The following is a 19,376-nucleotide window of genomic DNA, read 5'->3' as shown; positions in this document are numbered from 1 at the left end:
GGTAACTGTTTTACACCATGCCATCATGGATAACTTTCCTATAACAGCATAGCCCACTATGATCTAATCAGCTTTTCAGGCAATAATCTGATAAAAACAAAACAACAATTTACACAGTAATTGTTTTTCGTAAATGTTTGGCGTGCAAATGTTTGCTTCTTTATTTTGGCACTAGAGCTATAAGGCTATAAGTTAAAGCAGCTAATATCCTGCATTGAGCGTGTCTGACCTTCTGCAGGACCTCCACCAGTAGGAGCAGCAGGCCTGCGTCAATCACCTCCTGGATTTGTGATTCTGTCCCTGCTGTGATATCGGACAGCGTCCATGCCGCCACCTTCCGGATGTAGTTATTCGGGTGGTGCAGCTGGCTGGAGAACTGAGCCAGCGCCCCGGTGTTCCGAACTCTGCTTCTCTGTTCCCATCACGATGTAACTCGTCTACAACCGAGCAAGAAGGAAGTGTTCAGTAATGAGCATTATCTACAAATGTTCTCAGGTTCCACTAGTAACACAGACATCCTGACCAAATAGATTTAAGAATTTAACAGTGCTGTGGTACAAAATGTGTTTATCATATGCGTTTATTTCTTGAAAAGGTTCGTGTTAGTCGTCCATTCCTTGCTAGCTACATAAACCTTTGCAAAACTACTGATGCAAATTTCACAGTGCGTCCGAAATCATAGACCTATGCACTAGTGTGTTCAGGAAAAACTGAAAAAGTGTAAATTTAATCTACCAGTAGACAGAAGTACTTACAGTAAACAGAAACAAGTTGGGAACAGACAGGCAGGGCATCAATGGCTCCGTGTCCCTGAATGTCGTGCCATCACCTTAAAAGGTAAACGTATGTAAGGAATGTTGTTGAAATGTTTACTGTTATGTCTTCTCACCGGTGATATTGTGGAAGCTCTCTAATTTAGTGATCAGACCTGCTTCCATGATCCAGTAAACAAGAGGCTGTTTTTCACTGGATAGCAACTTCCTGTTGGGGTAAAACACTATGTTAAATACATATATTTAATCTTGTCTTTTTAGAATATCTTTTATAATGACGGTTTTAAATGTTACAATACATTTTACTGTAACAGTCCTGCTGAAAGAGGGCCTTTTATTATACACTACAAATAATATACAGGAGCGGTGGTGGAAAAAGGAGTACAAAATAGAGCAAAGAGTAGCAACCACCATCAGTGCTTTTTGCTCCTCAGTAATCAGGGTGAAAATCGATAACTTCATATACCAGCTGTCCCAAAATTGCTATCAAATTATTATTTGTGGTTCAAATTGAATGCAAATACGTTGGTTAGAAAGCTAATAAAAAATTTTGATATAAATATTAAAAATTGCTCTTGACCGTCTGCCCGTTTAATTACCAGTGCCATGTGTTTATTTTGCAACATCCTGTGTATTGCGTTTTCCCGAGCATCACGCCTGACACGCGTGTGTATTGAGGTCAAATGCGAACTATTTTGGGCTCATGAATACTAATGAGGTCACCTTCACGAAACACAATTTCTATGGGTGCAAACTTTATTTGCATATGACCACCCTACGCTGAGAAATTAGTTCCCAAAATCAGCCCAAAATATTTGTGCCAAGCTACAGAGCTACAAATGTTTGTGCTTAGCTACAGAGTTTCTTAAGAGCTACAGCCATAACAATTATACATTCAGAAATGAAAGATTACGACCTTTCTTTAGATGTAAAAATGATTTTTAGAAACGAATACTTTGCAACTTCGCATTTTTTAACCAACTTGTGTAAGATACTTTGCCGACATAGGCGATAAATCCATTTGTTCATTCTGGGAAAATTTTCAATTATTTAACCAGTAAATACTGCATCAAATTATTCTGTAAGAAAATATTTTTGAGATATATACAATTATTTACCACTATTAGATTTTTTAATAAAATGAAAATCGTAGGTCACGATTGTAGCAGATGCGTGGTTTATTAACTATTAATTATTATAGAGAGAGAAATGGTGTACTAGCTGCCTTTTGTGCATTAACAACCATACCATACCACCATGTGATATTCCGAATCATCTCAGACAAAAGGAAGTTTTAAAACAAAAGATGTTGTGTTAATAACATCTTGTGCAACCAACCAACCAAAGAAAGTGGCCTAAAACTGTATTTAATAAACCTTGGTGACCCAAATGCAGTATGATAGAAGACTTGATATGACAAGCAGCTACCAGATGCAGTGTTTCTTACCTCACCAGCTTCATGGCCTGTAACTGATGTTCAAATTCAAATTCAAATTCAAATTCAAATTCAAATTCAAATTCAAATTCAAATTCAAATTTCAAATTTTATTTGTCACATACATATACACACACAGTACGACAAGCAGTGAAATGTTTTTTCACGACTGTCTGGCATGTAAACATTTATAAAAAGTATTTGAGAAAGAGATCCATAAAAAATAAAGATAAAAGTAAAACTTGAGTATCTTAAAAGTATAAAAATAGAAAATAAAGTAAATAAAATATAATATAGATAAATAAAAATAAAATAAATATATATTAGTATATATATATATATATATATATATATATATATATATATATATATATATATATATATATATATATATATAATATATATATATGTATATATATATATATGTATGTATATATATACACACACACTAACAAAGTGGTATACACACATATATACACATAAATGCAGACATGAACGTGAAGGGATGTATGTGTATATGGCATATATTGAGGTGATCCAGTGTTTATCATTGAAGTGTCCATGTGCTGGAATAATTGTATAAAGTGACTTGTGCCAGTCCAGTGTCAAAGTGTCAGTTTGTGCAAATGTGCGAGAAGTGATGAAAAGTGATGAAAAAAAGCAGAGAGACTCCCCGTATCCGTATCCGGTTCTAGGTGTTTCCTGGTTCAGACTCCGAATGGCCTGTGGGAAGAAGCTCCTCCTCATTCTCTCTGTGTTTGCCTTCATGGAGAGGAAGCGCTTCCCTGAACGCAACAGAGAAAAGAGTCCATTGTTGGGATGGCTGAAGTCCTTCACAATCTTCCTGGCTCTGATCCGGCACCTCTTGCTGTAGATGTCCTGCAGGTCAGGGAGCTCTGTGTGGATGGTCCGTTCAGCTGAACGCACCACTCTCTGGAGGGCTCGTCTGTCCTGCATGGTGCCGTTCCCGAACCAGGAAGTGATGCTACCCGTCAGGACGCTCTCAATGGTGCAGGTGTAAAAAGTCTTTAGCACCTGAGAGGGAAGTTTAAAGTCCCTAAAGCATCTCAGGTGGTATAGACGCTGCCGGGCCTTCTTCACCAGGGTGTTGGTATGACAGGACCAAGTCAAGTCCTGCGTGATATGAACACCTAGGTACCAGAAGCTGTCCACTCTCTCTACTGGGGTTCCGCTGATCGTGGTCGGTTGGTATGACCGCTCCTGCTTTGTACTGAAGTCCACTATTAACTCCTTAGTCTTGCTGATGTTCAGGAGTAGGTTGTTCACCTGGCACCATCTCTCCAGGTTTTTAATCTCCCGTAGGTAGGTAGGTAGGCCGTCTCGTTGTTGTTTGAGATCAGGCCCAACACAACAGTGTCATCAGCAAACTTAATGATGGTGAACACAACCTTGAGGAGCTCCAGTGCTGAGGGTGATGCAGGATGAGGTGTGTTTGCCCATCCATATGGTTTGTGGTCTGTCTGTCAGGAAGTTGGAAATCCACTGGCACAGGGGAGTGCTGAGACCTAGGACCTCCAACTTAGAGGTGAGTGTGGAAGGAATTATGGTGTTGAACGCTGAACTGTAGTCCACAAACAGCATTTTTACATAATTCCCTTTTCTGCAGTCCAGGTGGCTTGTTGTTGTGTGAAGGAGTTGTGAAATGGTGTCCACAGTGGAGCGGTTTTGCCTGTACACAAACTGTAGCGGATCCAGTGTGTCTGGTAGTGATGCAGTGATGAAGTCTCTGACGAGTCTTTCAAAGCACTTCATCACTACTGAAGTCAGGGCTACAGGGTGGTAGTCGTTGAGGCAGGTGGGCTGGGGTTCCAGACACTGTTAATGCTTCTTAACATCTCCTCCAAACTCCAGTGCTGGAATGAATACAGAGTTTAAAAGAAATAATGTAAGTGCTCCTGAAAGCATTTTATCATTGTCCCAGCCTGCAGTGTTAAAGGGGTTGTGTGTACGAGAATGTTGACTCATTTTGACGGTTTACCAAATCTGCATGTAAGATGTCTGACTTTACACACTTATCACTGGTGTTTCTCATCAATCACTGATCCACAAAGTTTCCCAATGACCAATCACTGATCCCCACTGTTTCCCCAACAGCCAATCAATGATCCCCACTGTTGCCAAAAGTTTTGGACGTCTACCTTTACATGCACATGAATGTAATATAGAGTTGGCCCACCCTTTGCAGGTACAACAGCTTCAACTCTTCTGGGAAGGCTTTCCACAAGGTTTAGGAGTGTGTTTATGGGAATTGTTGACCATTCCTCTAGTAGCGTATTTGTGTGGTCAGGCACTGATGTTGGACGAGGAGGTCTGGTTCATAGTCTCCACTCTAATTCATCCCAAAGGTGTTCTATGGGGTTGAGGTCAGGATAGTCAAGTTCCTCCACACCAAACTCACTCATTCATGCTTTTATGAACCTTGCTTTGTGCACTGGTGTGCAGTCATGTTGGAACAGGAAGGGGTCATCCCCAAACTGTTCCCTCAAAGTTGGGAGCATGAAATTGTCCAAAATGTCTTGGTATGAAGCTGAAGCATTAAGAGTCCCTTTCACTGGAACTGAGGGGCCGAGCACAACACCTGAATTCAATGATTTTGGAGGGGTGTCCCAAAACTTTTGGCAATACAGTAATCTATAATCTAATTTCTTAGGGTGCCTCGAGAAAAATCTTCTTTCTTCTTATAAAGGCATGCAGTTAAATTAAATTTAAAAAGACAATTAAATCTGCATGAAAATTAGTTTAGGTAGTCATCAGGCAACTTTTTGAACATGATTAGCTTACTTTGCCTTAAAAAGACTTGGTCACCTTGCCGAGGTTATCTGTGCATCGGTCAAACAGCTCACATTTCTTCTTTTGAGAATCTGTTCATCTTTCTTGGCCTTTCGGAGCTCCATGATGACTTCCATCCTCCTTTTCCTCAGCTCCTGTGAGTGTAAAGGAAAAGTTGTCAACACTCAGCTCGATTTTCCGGGCAAAATTAAGTCTCTGATTACTACCATGCGGTCTAATTTAAACATTATTATAAGTCGTTAAAACACCATACAAATGCTAGCACTTCACCTCCACAGTGTTGTTGCAATCTTTCAAGCGGCTGTCTGTTCATACAGATGTTGTCTTCCATTAAAATAAATACAGCTGAAACTGACAGCAGCTTCCCTCGCGCCTGGCTGCTGTGGGGAAAACAATGACGTCATTAAATATGTGGGACTACGCATGTCGACACCTGAAGCTGATTGGACAGTCTTTACCAAGGGAGACCGCTCATTGGCTGGTCTTGGAGGCAAATTAAACACGTGCTTGCGTCGTCGCGATCATTTACGAATACGATGTACGTACAGTGACGAGCGAAACAGTGGTTGTGAGAAGAATTTCATGCTTCAGATTTATTTAAAAAAAATCCCAGATGATACTTTTAGCTGTTTCTATTGTCGAAATCTTCTAAAATATCGAACGGAATGTTTGGTATGTGTATTGTTTTAATAGATCTGTTTCCCCACCGCGGAGCGTGATGACCCAGTGGCCTAATGGATAAGGCATCAGCCTCCGGAGCTGGGGATTGTGGGTTCGAGTCCCATCTGGGTCGGGAACATCACACCATCTATATTTTGAACTTCAAGAGAAGAAAACGTACAAAGAAGATTTGAGGATCAGCAGCTACCACAAGAAATAGTGTTTAACAACAGATTAATCTCTCAAAATCAGAGAAACCTCTACATGATTCCCCACTTTAAATACATTCAAATTCAGATCAAAGTGCTCAAATATAAACAAAATACAGATGCAACCCTTGATAAAAAGCTAAAAGAAAAGTATAATCTATCTGTAAGGCAAAAAAAATCATATTTAATTCTAAAGAAAAATAACACTTGGTAATATTCAATATTTTTATAGCATCCCAAAGCTACAGTGAGTCTGCAGATGTGAACATGGTGTGGTCTTTCTTTCATCTAATACCTTTAATGAGACATCAGGACAGTACGGAGGGTAGGATATTGATTAGTATATTGATTAACTTTTATATACTGAGATATCGAAATCATTTCCCTCAACAATATTATTCTTAAATAAGGATCTTAACTTTAATTTAAATCTTTACACATTAGAGGGCAGTAAAGAAAAATCTCCACAGTGTCCAGTAGGGAGCAGTGAATCAACACAACTAGATCATTTACTCCTCACACACGGTTGCTACTCAGTAATAAAATTAAATACGGTGTGCCATGACATGTCTTTTAAAATGAATTTAATGTGTTTATTATTGAACATGATTTAATATGACCACGATAAACAAACTATAATTAGCTTCAATCTTTTCAGGCTTTGGAAATACAAGGTGGAAAAGGAAATGATAGTAATAATAACATCTTCAACATTAATATCATCATCATCAATAATAATAATAATAATAATAATAATAATAATAATAATATATTATGTTTTTAATAAAAACTAAATAAAAAGGGAGGAAAGAAATGTGGAGGAAAAGTGAAAAAAGGTAATAATAAAATTGCAGTAATAACAATTACATGAATAAGTAGCCTAATAATAATAATAATAATAATAATAATAATAATAATAATAATAATAATAATAATAATACATAAAAATAGAAAACAAAGAGTAGCAGGGAAAGGGGAAAAAAATAAAATAAGAAGCATAATAACAATCACAATAATTATTATTTTAATTCTAGTACTTCAGTGCCATTTAGGCTTCCAGAGCCAATACCACCACCAATAATAATAATAACAACTTTAATGATAATGATGATGCTTTCTATAACAGCAATAAGATCAAGAACAATAATGCCTATTATAACAGCAATAATAATAATAATAATAATAATAATAATAATAGTTTGCATGAATCAGGGAGAGAACTGTTCCAGTTTCTTTCTCTCTCCATCCCTCTCTCTCTCTCTTGTTGATAGGGTAAACCCACACTGGTCAGCTGATCATCTGTGCATCCCGCCCCTTTACTCTAAGAATTCTCAGCGAGTATAAAAACCGCCACACCGAGCTGTAGCGTCTCAATAAGACTTTCTTCTCCATAAGGAAGATGCTCATGTTCATCAATAACACGTCCAGCATTTTGCTTCTCCTCTCTGTGGCTCTCGCCTTCTCTGACGCTGAAGAGCATGCTGTTAATGGTAAGACTGGTAAACATATATTTTACTATTACCTTTTTGTCTTTTTTTTTTTTTATCTTTTACAACTGAACTTAAACCCATCAGTGTGATCACTTTATATGGAAAGAGAAGCTTGCCTCCTTGTATGTACCTTTTTAACAGAAAAGGGAATTTGGAGAGAGAACTTCCTCCTGAAATAGACTGCATGTAATGACAAATCTAAATGTAATGTCTCAGCTAGGGCTGTCTGAAAACAAATAGGTAGATGGTATAGATATTATGCAGAAAGGATAGTTCTGATAGTTCTGATAGTCTGAAAATAAAATGAAATGAATTTGGACAAAGCTGGGTGACATTCGTCCTGATTTGTATGTTGAATTTAAGACAGAATTGGGGAAATGTTTATTTATTACTTTTAGATATAAAAGTCATTCAAAGGGTTTTTAAAAAATATTTGTATCTTTTACATGGAAAAATTTCTCACACATAATTTCAAAAATCTAGAGCCTATATATTTATATTATATATAAAAAACATTCATCATGTAAAACCACAAAAGGCTCTATATTTCTGAAATTTTTCCATGTAGAAGACACAAATATTAAATGTATTATATATGTATATATATATATATATATAAATTAAATTAAATTAGTGTTAGTGTCTTAGTTTAGTGTCTTAAATTAAATTAGTGTTATTCTTATTATGCTTCACTGTAACAGAAGTTATGCGTGTCCCCTAAAATGTATTTGACTAAAATAAAACCCATAAACATTTCGTTTGGTTAAAAAACAAAACAAAGAAAACCCCACAATGCTAAAAAAAATGTTTTTAATCCTAACCGGTAGAGACATCTAATCCTCTCTCTAGCATTTAATTATCATCTTTGTGCTGCAGCACTTTAGGGAAATTCAGTATTACACAGCAAAATGACCAGTGTGGCGATGTTAATGAATAGCTGCGATGGTAAAGAAATACATGTTTTTGTCAACGTATTCTCTATTTACTCTGATTTCTGCATCTGTAAGCATGTGAGATTACCCTGAGAGGAATTTCAGCCCGTTTCCTGTTTTTTTTTTTTTTTTAAAAAGGAAGAAAACCTACTTGTTTATAATAAAAGACTTCAGGGTGTTTTGTGAATTAGCTGATGCAAATTTAAACGTCATCATTTTGTAAGAAATAGGAAGAAAATGATAGAAGAAAGAAATGATTTTTTAAGCTCTTGTGTTGTGTTGATGTTGTATATCACCTTCCATTGCTTGGAGCAATACAATAAAAAGAAACTTTGCTAATTGCCCTTTGATGAAGGTTGCATATAATTGAGTGATGGGATCTGCTTCACTACGCTGCAAACCCATAATTCAACTACAGCTATATTACAAGCTGTGATACCAAACTGCTGATATTCTCAATTCTGATTGGTCAGTAGCTGTTGATTCATTTTCCATAACAGTAGCTCTGAAACTAATTTGAGTGGCAAAACAAAATAATAGTTTATCATAATGCCATCATAATATATAACAACAGCTCTGTAAATTTGTATATTTCCCTTTGGGATGAATAAAGTGTCTGTCTGTCTGTCTGTCTGTCTGTCTGTCTGTCTGTCTGTCTGTCTGTCTGTCTGTCTGTCTGTCTGTCTGTCTGTCTGTCTGTCTGTCTGTCTGTCTGTCTGTCTGTCTGTCTGTCTGTCTGTCTGTCTATCTATCTATCTATCTATCTATCTATCTATCTCTGACAACAGCTTGACTGAAAGGTTTTTATTAATGTGTAGTTCTTACGTTTTCGATTCTAGACACAGATCTCACGAATGAAATTGTGTAACAGATATAGCTCCATATACAGTAGACTGTATAAAACAGTGTGTAATTTTTGACATGGTAGGTGTTTCTGTAAGGAGGTGTTTATTTAGCAATTTTTGAAAGGAGTCTCCAGTGTCAGCTTGTAATAGTTAAAGATAAAGCTTTAACTGGGTTACGAACATGAGAACATCTTCAGGACACCTTTACACCCAACATGAGAAGCCGGTGTTAAAAGAGAGGAAAAAGAAAGGCAGGTGAAGTAACGACATATGATGTGTTATAATGTAAGCAATATCTTGTCTCATGGACATATCACAAAGTTAACTTTTTATCCTTAACAATAAATGTTTTTTTTTTTTTTTATTAATTAAGTAAAATTGAGATCATTGGATCATCAGTCATTGAATGAAACACTTTGCAACATGATGTTATTGGAAAATAATCAACTTCTGGGTGGTAAAGGTAACTCTGCTTCGCTGTTGATTATGTATTTTCCTCTAACACACCTCCTCATGTTTATATCTTGCTTAATAAGCACTGCTTTCTAACTGTGGGTCTATTCACAGAGTTGTTTTCCCTGATCGGAGCTCCGCCGGTACAAAGTGGAACGTCTGACTCCTCCAGCAACCAAACCAAAAACGGTGCCAAAGATCCTTCTCTACCAGTCAATGAGCTGCTGGAGCAAGGCAAAAAATCTGCAGACCCAAAGTTGGCACTGCCCCCGGGGATATGGCCCAAACACACAGACCCGCTGTCCCCTCATCCTCGGCCAGGCGCACCCAGCAAGAGCAAGAAGGGCTCGAGAGACGAGCGGTTTCAAATCGACTATAACAACGAAAAACTGCGTAACGATGGCCATCCTAATAAAGTCGTCCCTGCTACCGGGGCCGGGGCATCGAACCGCACTCAGATACAGAAAGCTACACCTGAAAGCCCAATGCAGTCCAATAATCCTCCATCCAGTGAGTCTGAGCTAAATCACAACTCCAGATCACGCACACGCTCACAGCAGCCATCTTCTAACACACCAAGAGAGAGCGGGAATAGTCGGATGGATCCCGAGGAGAACAGGCCAGGAAAATCGGGCCTGAACAACAGCCGCTCATTCATCCAGTACAACCGGCGCTCTTCCAGCCTACTCTACCACTTCGACATCCACAAGAAAGGTGAGAGAGGTTTCATTTCTTCATTATAGCCCTCTATGTAAATTTTTCTGCTCCAGAAATGAGCTCTTTCCTCATCTGCCCTGTTTGCCTAGAATCTCTCATGACTCATAACTCGTGAAGCACGTATAATTTTCTGAAAAAGCTTGGGGTCTTTTAGGGTGAATTGCAGCTGGATTTCCCATCATGCAGGTAGCAGAGCATTTGGGGGAAAAAAAAATGACATAGAGCTGCTTAAAGCTGCAGTATGTCATTTTTGGTGACCTCTCTGGTAGAAACGTGTTACTGCAAGCAACATGTAAATCAAGGTTTTGTAGATTTGATTGCGAGTAGCAAGTCCATCCGACCTAAAAGCTTTGTGTGGCTCCGAGCAAGTAAACACGGCAAAATGTGCAGTGCAGGGCCAGGACTGGGAAATGCTGCCTTATAGTTTTTAAATCCCATCACTGGAAGGAAATATGAGTATGCATGTTGGAAAGAGGAGAGAGAGAGAGAGAGAGAGAGGGAGAAAATCTCTGAGGGTGGATGGTTATTCTAATTACTCTTTCCCTCAAGCCGCAAATTGCTGCTTAGCTCGCACACTTTGAATGCGCCCTTTGTGCTGAAGATCTTTGAGCCATAAGATTAGTGGGGGGAAAAAAAAGAATCTGAAATATGCCTAAGCGAAATGGGCTACGACGCTGTGATTAAACTACAGATATCAGAAAGATAGCCCTGCACTGTCCCACGCCGGGCTGGAATGCGACGCTTTGGCTGGGATAATGGCACGGCAATGACAGCTTTGGCGTTGGAATGAAGCTCTGTGGTTTTCCAAGTAGCACTCACGGTCACAGTCAGTTGCGCTCATTGTGTGGCGTCACTTTAAAATATGCCCCTTTAATTATCCACCACTTAAGAATGATTTAGATTGACTTTTCAGGATAGAGATAAGTCTAAATCTGGACTCAAAAGAATGCTCGAGTTCTTAATTATGCTGTGATTAAGGCCTTGACCTGCCTTCATCTGACTCTGGGGAAATCAGGAAATAGACATGCAATCAAAGTGACTTGTAGTCTTGTGGTGTGATGTACTGCCCCATCCTGTCCTTTCTTTTGAGATCACTAATCACCCCTCTGTCTTTCTCCCCTCAGAGTCGGAGTTCAGCCACGATGCAGTGTGTCTGAGTGAATGCAGGAAGGACAAGGACGAGACAGAGCACTTCTGCTACAGTGACTTCGGTGAGGATTCGACACAATCAAACTGCACATGATAATAACAGCTTACAGCCTGGTTTACCTCATGATACAATGCGTGCCTCCTTTGTTGTTTTCATTCATTCTTTGGGAACAACATAGGAATAACTTTCCAAGTTTGCAATGGGGGGGAAAAAAAAAACCTCAAATCACTTTTTCTTTAGAAGAATACCAAGCAGAATTACAGGAGGGGGGGGGGATGCAGAACTACAAAGAGAAACAAGAGAAATTGAGCATGCCCAGATTCCCTCAAGCGCTTCATCTTCATGGTAGAAAGATTGCCCTTTGAGTTGCGCTAGTTTATTTATGTATCTCCAAACCAACTCCTGGAAATCTGCTGATCGGTAAAGTTTAGCTCGACCTCCAAAAACACCACATGACTTCATCAGGGTCTTAAGGAGGATATGAGATCTGAATAGGAGTTCATGTTAAAGCACCTCGAACTGCTCAAATGAACACATTTCCAATTTCAAGCTCAGAATAAATGCTTTTACAATCCCTTTCACAAAGAATCAGAAATAATAATTACCTCAGAAATAATCATTTCCACATCACCTACAATACATGGATATTCAAATGTCGAAGCTAAACGTGTCACAAAACAGAAAGTATGAAGAATCTGGCGTATTGCACTTAAGTATTAAGTCCTCTTTTAAAAAAATAAATGTGAAATCTTCAAGGTAATACTTGAAAGTTTTGAATGTTTTTCTATCTGAAGCAATTACAAAACCTTTTACTAAGCTAAGAACAAGAGGCAGTTGGTATAAAATAGGCTAGCATGGTTTAAAACCACAGGCATCAAAAATAACATTGTTATAGGTTTAATTCTTGCCATAAACATTTATTACCTAATATCAGAAGTATTAAAGCGGACTATTATGGATTTTTACCGAACTAAGCAACAACACCACCAGAGATAAACAGAATGCATGTCATAAAGAATGACAATCAGACTGGGGCTGATTTCTTTCTAGCCCAGCCTATAGATCACATCAGTGACAGCCGTGTCATTTGATTTGATCAGATCTCCATCTGGGCTAATATTTTTCAGCCCGCATTGCTAACACATCCATAACATCTCCATAGCTGTGATTGAGAAGGAGCATGTGTAATACAGTCGCAGAGTCATGAACGTCAACAAGGTGGATCTGAATACACGTTTTTTTCTTTTCACCTAAATGCCTTCAGAGGCGAAACTAGAAGTAGATAGTCTAATCACACATTGTCCAGTGAAAGTATGAATTACACACAGGACAGGAGGCAGTAGAGTGTAAGTTTCGTGACAGTAAACTGTTTGTCTAAATGAATGGGTTACAGCTTTCTTGTTTAGCATGTTTGATATTCAGAGGAAAATCTAGCAGGGAATTATGGATTTGAGTGAGTGTGTGTGAGCAAGGTTGATCCAAATCATTTTTAATATGCCATTTTACCCAGGAGTTACAAGGGTTGCAAAGAACAAGTAACAGAAAGTGTGTATTTTTAATTTCAGTTTAATTATCAATAATCAATTTTTCTATGTTTTTTGATGAGTTTGACCGCATGCAATTAAAATTGGACTCAAACGACAGATAAACAATCAGCATTCTTCTATGTTAAACTTAATGATGCTGTAAATCCACCACACTGTGAAGATGCTTCTGCTCGTGAAACTGATGATCCATTCACTTTTTCCAGTTGTCTTTCAAATTGTCGGAAAATGAGCGAGGAAAATAAGCCCAACATTGTGTTGACAGAGACGTGAGCCAGGTCTTGTTTGTGAATGTGCAGTGGAAAAACACACAATGGTTTGTCAACAGTGAGGCCAATCATCACGAATATATTATGTTACCTAAGAAATAAAAATACGAGTGATGTCAGAAAAGCTAGGCTTTAGATCTGAAGGTAATTTATCTAGCATTGAAAGATAAAATACAGGGCATCTTGCAGGGGTAAGGGTTCATTCATGAACCCATTTAGACTTTTCTCAGTAGACTCCTTCAAACCATGAGGAGCTTCATGGCAATCATGGTGTGTGTACTGACACAAATCTCCCTCAACTTTCTCTTTTCCAGCCATCAATGGCATTGTACATGACATCGATACCATTCGTCGAGGCATCAGGCTGGTCACTTTGCTGGTGAGCAACGATGGCTTCTACAAGATGAGCCGCCTTTATATCACTCCGGACACCTTCTTCTTCAAGGTGAACATCCTGGTCTTGGATACCTACAAGTGTTCCAAACCTTGTCCTGACCTCAAACTCGGTAAGTTCTGATGAATTATATGAAGTGAACTAGTCCGCATGTCTGGCATTATGTCCATCACTACTGTTCTTCATCCTCCTTTTATTGGTGTAGACAGACATTCATTTAAAAATAAGCACAAATCATGGACATGATTACATAAAAAGGAAAGGGGGGGGGGGAGTGGTGGTAGGGTATGGAGGGGCGGGTATGTTGCAGGATGTCCCTGTTCACTGCTCACTAGAGGCTTCAGTAGGGTTCTAACATTTTGACATTTCTTTGCACTTCCGTGGATTAAGCCCCCCCCCCCCTTCAGTACTAAGAGCTCGTGGCAATTTTTTCAGCTTCCTGTATGTGCAGCTATGTTTTTCTCAGATTAAAGTCTCAATCTTTTGCTATCTGTGAAGCTTTTCAGTCAACCACATCATATGGAAAGCAGGAATAAGTCAAGTCAGCTGGCTGTGTGTTATCTTAAAAACAGTTTCCTTGAATGAGTGGAAATGTCTTGAGATCTATCCAGCCTTCGGTCTTTCTTTGACTGGATCTGCAAAAAATGTACAGAAACACCAGGCCAGGTCTTAATGTTCACAATCAGGCTGCCTCTGTATCGGTTCATTCTGACACCGCAAACAAAGATCTTTTTATATTAGTGCACTAATAATCAAATTAGTAGATTTAGATCCTGTCCCAGACAGGGATGCATGAAATCAGTGCTAAATCCTATCGTATTGAATGTATCTTTCAAACATCAGGTCATTGGTTAAATATCGCTGTGTTTCATATCGCCTCCTAACCCCATGCTCACATTAGCGGGCAAGAAATGAGCACTATTGTTTTTTGTGTGGACAATTTTCTCTTAGTCCTGATGAGAAACATTATTAGCAATATATAGCTTCTAAAGCCAGCTATAATTAGACACAAATGAATGCAGTAATTGTTGTCACAATTGTTGCAATCTTGTGCGAGCCTTCATACTAGTTTCTTTGGCAGATTAGCAGTGCAAGCTAATAAACTACTTTGCACAGAACTCCTATTCACACAGAGGGCGAATGTTAACCTGTTGGTTTTATCACTTGCTAGCAAGAACGCAGGGTATAGATATTATGATACCCCATAAAGACTGGGTCATCGTCACATAATGAGTTTGCTTGTTACTATGTTTTCCAGGGAGCAGATACATAATCATGGGTCATATCTATCAGCGAAGGCGCCACCTTCCCTCCAGTCTCCTTACCCTCCTCGGGGGCAAACTAAAACCCGGAGACGGGGTCCTGCGCAGCAACAGTTTCGTCAAGCGCTATAACAAACGAAGACACCAGAAAGCTCTAGAGGCCATGCGCTCAAGGTGCAGGTGAATGGAAAAATGACAGCTCGCTACCGACACCCGCTGCACGGGAGGAATAACTGCAGCCTTATGTAAATATAAAAAGAACAACCTCATAATCTTGCAGTATTATCAGAGGAGATAGACAGGAAGACAAAGGCGTCTCTGTCCACCCTGCCCAAGCGTCCGAGTGTAATAGATCAATCCACTCCAAGTGGGGATATTTTGCTTGCTGTACAATGCTTGCCTTTCTGCCTGTCCTCTTTCATAGACGACTCCAGGGAAATCCGCTGGATTCCATCCACTGGCGGAGGATCTGATTCATGTCTGAAACATGAACCAGGAACCGGCTAAATATTTCCTCCGAGAAATATTCAGAGAGAAGTAATAAAGCGAACGTTTTTATGTGTTTATCTACCCTATACACCCTGCCCTTTTTTGATACACACACAACAACCATGATGTGTTTGCAGAGGGACACTTCATAAACCTCATAAACACAAGGAAAGACCGGAAAAGTCAGAGATGTTGCAAAATATGTTTCCCTTGTTGAGGAAAATGAGAAAAGTCACGCACTCGCATGGCGTCAGTGTCTTCTGAGCAGTTCCGTTCAGTCTTTTCATATTCCGCAAAACATGTACTTCTTTTACAAAGCACAGAATACGCTATGTGACTTTGTAACTTGTAATGCACTCTGCACGTTACTATTTTATAACCTTCAAGTGCACTTTCTTTTGAAAATACATTGTAGATCGTAGAAGGCGATTTTTCATACCTTATATAGTGCAAGTTTCTTTACAGTGTTTGGTGTTAATTAGGCTCACAGGTTTCCACTCAACACATCATCCAGTGGCCAGCATCTTGTACGCAGGTTCATTTTTTCCCCCCATATTTTTCCAGTTTGAAAACATCATGTGTCATTAACTCAGTTAAGGTCGGTTTATTTTCCCATTCACACCGTTTGAGCAACACAGAATGAAAGCACAAACCCAGCACAAAGAGCTCCTATTTATTTTGCCCGTACTTTGTATTTCTCCTTTAAATGATATGAGAATGCAGGAAATGTGCTGTTATGCTCAAAAGAAGGAGAGGAAGAATTAAAAGGGTTTGGAATGGGGAGGGGGGTAGGGGAGAAACAAAACAAAACAACAATTCCCTTTCTTAAGACAAGGTTATTTTCTGTACTTTGGGATACTTTTACTGTGTATGTGAGAGAGACTGCAGAAAGAGAAGGCCAGTGTGAACGCGTTCGTGTTGAGCCCTAATCGGATAGTAATCTGATCCTCCGTGCACCTGGTTACATGAAAGAGGGCGGTTCTGTTTAGGGTCCTGCGAGCAAAAACATGGGCCAGGGCCTCAGGGAACAGACGCTCCAGGAGCCGTAATGGAACGCCACCTATGGCGAATGTTTGCCCACACACACACACATACACACACACACACAGGCTTTTGGCTCAAGCTCAAAGGAAGTAGAAGGGGAGAGGCACGGGCAGGAAAGAAGAGGAGCTTTATGGGCATGTTGGGTGAAAGAGAAGGAAAGATTTCAAGAAATTGGTTCCTTCAGGCTTCATTCCATGAGTCAAAAGTGTATAGTGGGTGGAACTGAAGGTAAACAGGGAATACTTTCATATGCACTGCTGATGCACGTTTTGTCATTCTGAAATGTCTTATTAAATAAAAAAAAACATATTTTTTTCTACCTGCTGTATTTTACTTATTCCTGAAGTGGTTTATGATAGAAAGAACCCACACTATTTACACGATTTCTTAAAAAGCACCTGAATTTTATAACTTTACTAATGTTAAGTAGGTAAATCTATATGGACCTTTAAATAAATTAACGCCCAGAAATGAAAAAATCACACACACACAGAAAAATTCCCAGGTCTATGAATTGGAAAATAATACCTTTAGCTGCCTAACTGACTGTTGATAAACTAGCTGACTTTTCCCACATATAGACCCAAGTTCACTAGAGCCTCAGATTTTTCATCGCCATATTCTCATTTAACAGCGGTCAAACTTGACAAATATATACCATGACAAGACAATGGCAGTTTTGTTCATCACTAACATAGCTACTGAAATTGTTCCAGTTACTACATCATACTATAATAACTTGCATATACTATGTAATTGTTTTAAAGCCTATTTACTCATACTATCAATATATATATATATTTCTTTTTGTTTAGTTTAGTTTATTCTCCTTTAAATTCCTACAAAAACACTCAAAATTACCTGCAGACTTTATCCTAAAAAAAATAAATAAATAAAAATCCAGGATTTAAGAATATGTAAAAATATTGGGAATACCCCCATACACCCCTGCCCATGTCCCCCTGACACCTTAAACAGCTAGAAGGCTAGTTAATTAGCTCACATTTTGTTCCATAGCTAGACACAAGTAGGATTTCATTTTGTGCTGTTGCCAATGATTTGCTGAACAGCAGTCAAGCCTGTTAATATACACCATCACAAGACAACCACAATTGTGTTCATCAGTAGCATAAGCTGTAAGCTAGCTAGCTACATCATCCTCTGCTAACCTGCATCTTGAAGGTGATGAAGGTTTAGAGGCAAGTTTCTAACATTACAAATTTGAACTCGCGTCATTTACCTTAAATATTTTTTTTTGACAAAGTATTTTAAATGTAAAACAAAAAAAAGCAAACAAAATCAACCATCCAAGAAGTTAACCACTGAAAAAAAGTGTCGTTTTTCATGCTCAGGGTATTTTACTGATGGTTCCCAGCGATAAAGAAGCATAGAGAGTTCATATCATCTAGAAAAACACTGTTCATGAAGTCCAAACATAGATCACGGCGATAAGCACAGAACCATCATAACAACAAGTAAAACTCACTATAAGCCGATATGGTCTATTGTAGCCATATCCGGCGCCCGGTTCCCATGCTGAGCCGAGCAGGAAGCAGGGGCCTGGTCCCAAACGGCTCGCTAGAACATTTAGTTCACTACATAGGGTGCTCAAGTTATTATCTCATACTCTGTTTGAACTTAAATAGCAAGAAGGAGGCTACTTGGGATTCAGCCAGAGACTTCTCTCAGCAGGGGGACATTCCTCATTGAGAGAGGTGGTGAGGGTTTAGAGAAATCATGAGAAAGTCTTCCTGTGTGACAAAGACACAGCCGGAGAGACACAGAAACGGAGACAAGGGTCACCAAGTCTCTCTGCTGCCTTGTTTTGGCCCACATCGAATACACCTGATCTGATCAGTGTCTTCTGAAGGACTTTTCAGTGACCCTGGGAAAAGCGATCCCTTAAACAAAATAGTGCACAGAGACGTCAATATCAAGGACACTAGACCTTAGCTATAGTCCTGAATACGATCTTCTTCAGTTTTACTGAATAAGTATATTTAAGCGCAGTCGCTTAATTAAAATGTATTAAGAAAGAGCATGTCGCTATTTTTTTCTCGTCATTTACAGTTACGGCATTTGGCAGACACCCTTATCCATAGCAACTTGCATTTAGCTCATTTTTTATACAACTGAGGGTTAAGGGCCTTGCTCAAGGGCCCAACAGTAGCGGCTTTTGCTGGACCTGAGATTCAAACTCACAACCTTCCGATCATCAGTACACCTTAACTTCAGAGCTACAACTTTCCCCTTCATGCTGATAGGAAAAAATAATCCATCACAGGACAGTGTGATGGCGCTCAACATGCTATCTTTCCTAGAACAGCACATCCCAAAGCGTTTTATTCCGCTTATACCACAGCAGTTTGCCAGATGTTACATTTGTTTGATTAAAAAAATGATTCTTATTTTATATATTACAGCTTACATGTAATGTTGATTGTTATAGAAGCTGGATACAAGCTCCCACACTGCATCTTAAAGTCGATAAGACAACGAAAAACACAGTCATTCATTTTACATTTACTTTTCTTACATTTACTATCCTTCTTTATACAACTGAGCAATTGAGGGTTAAAGGCAGGGCCTGGCAGAGGCAGCTTGCTGGACCTGGGATTCAAATTTATAACATTTTCAATCTTGCATTGGTGGAAAACTTGAAAAATTGAACAGCTTGACCTTGCTCATTTTTACATATACCCAAACTAACCCTATAGCTATTCTAACCCCAAGCCTTACCCATACCACATTGTGAGCTCTACCCAGACCTACCCATAGCAAAAGTGACAGGAAGTTAGCTAGGAGGAAGATGAAGCTTCTTCCAAACTTCATCTGCTTCACAATTCAATAAAGGTCATTCCTCCTAGCATTTTTCAGCTTTCTATTGCCATTATGTTAC

General features: G+C 39.0%; 1 protein-coding gene, 1 long non-coding RNA gene and 1 other non-coding gene across 3 annotated transcripts; 2 read left to right on the top strand and 1 right to left on the bottom strand.

The window, feature by feature from the left end:
* Positions 1-2,628: 2,628 nt before the first annotated feature.
* On the bottom strand, positions 2,629-5,405 carry LOC131361320 (uncharacterized). The gene is made up of 3 exons (XR_009206016.1): positions 5,290-5,405; positions 5,035-5,153; positions 2,629-4,082 (listed from the first exon to the last, which is right to left on the bottom strand). It is a non-coding gene; the product is annotated as an uncharacterized LOC131361320 (long non-coding RNA).
* Positions 5,406-5,739: 334 nt separating this feature from the next.
* On the top strand, positions 5,740-5,812 carry trnar-ccg (transfer RNA arginine (anticodon CCG)). The gene has a single exon. It is a non-coding gene; the product is annotated as a tRNA-Arg (tRNA).
* Positions 5,813-7,222: 1,410 nt separating this feature from the next.
* Positions 7,223-16,796, top strand: LOC131361117 (UPF0450 protein C17orf58-like). The gene is made up of 5 exons (XM_058402035.1): positions 7,223-7,378; positions 9,723-10,322; positions 11,450-11,536; positions 13,603-13,794; positions 14,941-16,796. Exons 1-5 carry the CDS (start codon positions 7,288-7,290, stop codon positions 15,126-15,128), a joined length of 1,158 nt encoding a protein of 385 aa, XP_058258018.1. The 5' UTR covers positions 7,223-7,287; the 3' UTR covers positions 15,129-16,796.
* Positions 16,797-19,376: the final 2,580 nt, after the last annotated feature.

Source organism: Hemibagrus wyckioides, linkage group LG11 (genome assembly GCF_019097595.1).
Source record: "Hemibagrus wyckioides isolate EC202008001 linkage group LG11, SWU_Hwy_1.0, whole genome shotgun sequence".
NCBI lineage: Eukaryota > Metazoa > Chordata > Actinopteri > Siluriformes > Bagridae > Hemibagrus > Hemibagrus wyckioides.
This window is presented reverse-complemented; position numbering and strand designations above follow the sequence as displayed.

What these genes read in the sequence shown, in the direction of transcription:
- LOC131361117 (XM_058402035.1), top strand. Translation starts at nt 7,288, where the DNA reads ATGCTCATGTTCATCAATAACACGTCCAGCATTTTGCTTCTCCTCTCT. An exon ending in TGAAGAGCATGCTGTTAATG is followed by an intron (nt 7,379 to 9,722) that starts GTAAGACTGGTA and finishes GTCTATTCACAG; the next exon opens with AGTTGTTTTCCCTGATCGGA. An exon ending in CTTCGACATCCACAAGAAAG is followed by an intron (nt 10,323 to 11,449) that starts GTGAGAGAGGTT and finishes TTCTCCCCTCAG; the next exon opens with AGTCGGAGTTCAGCCACGAT.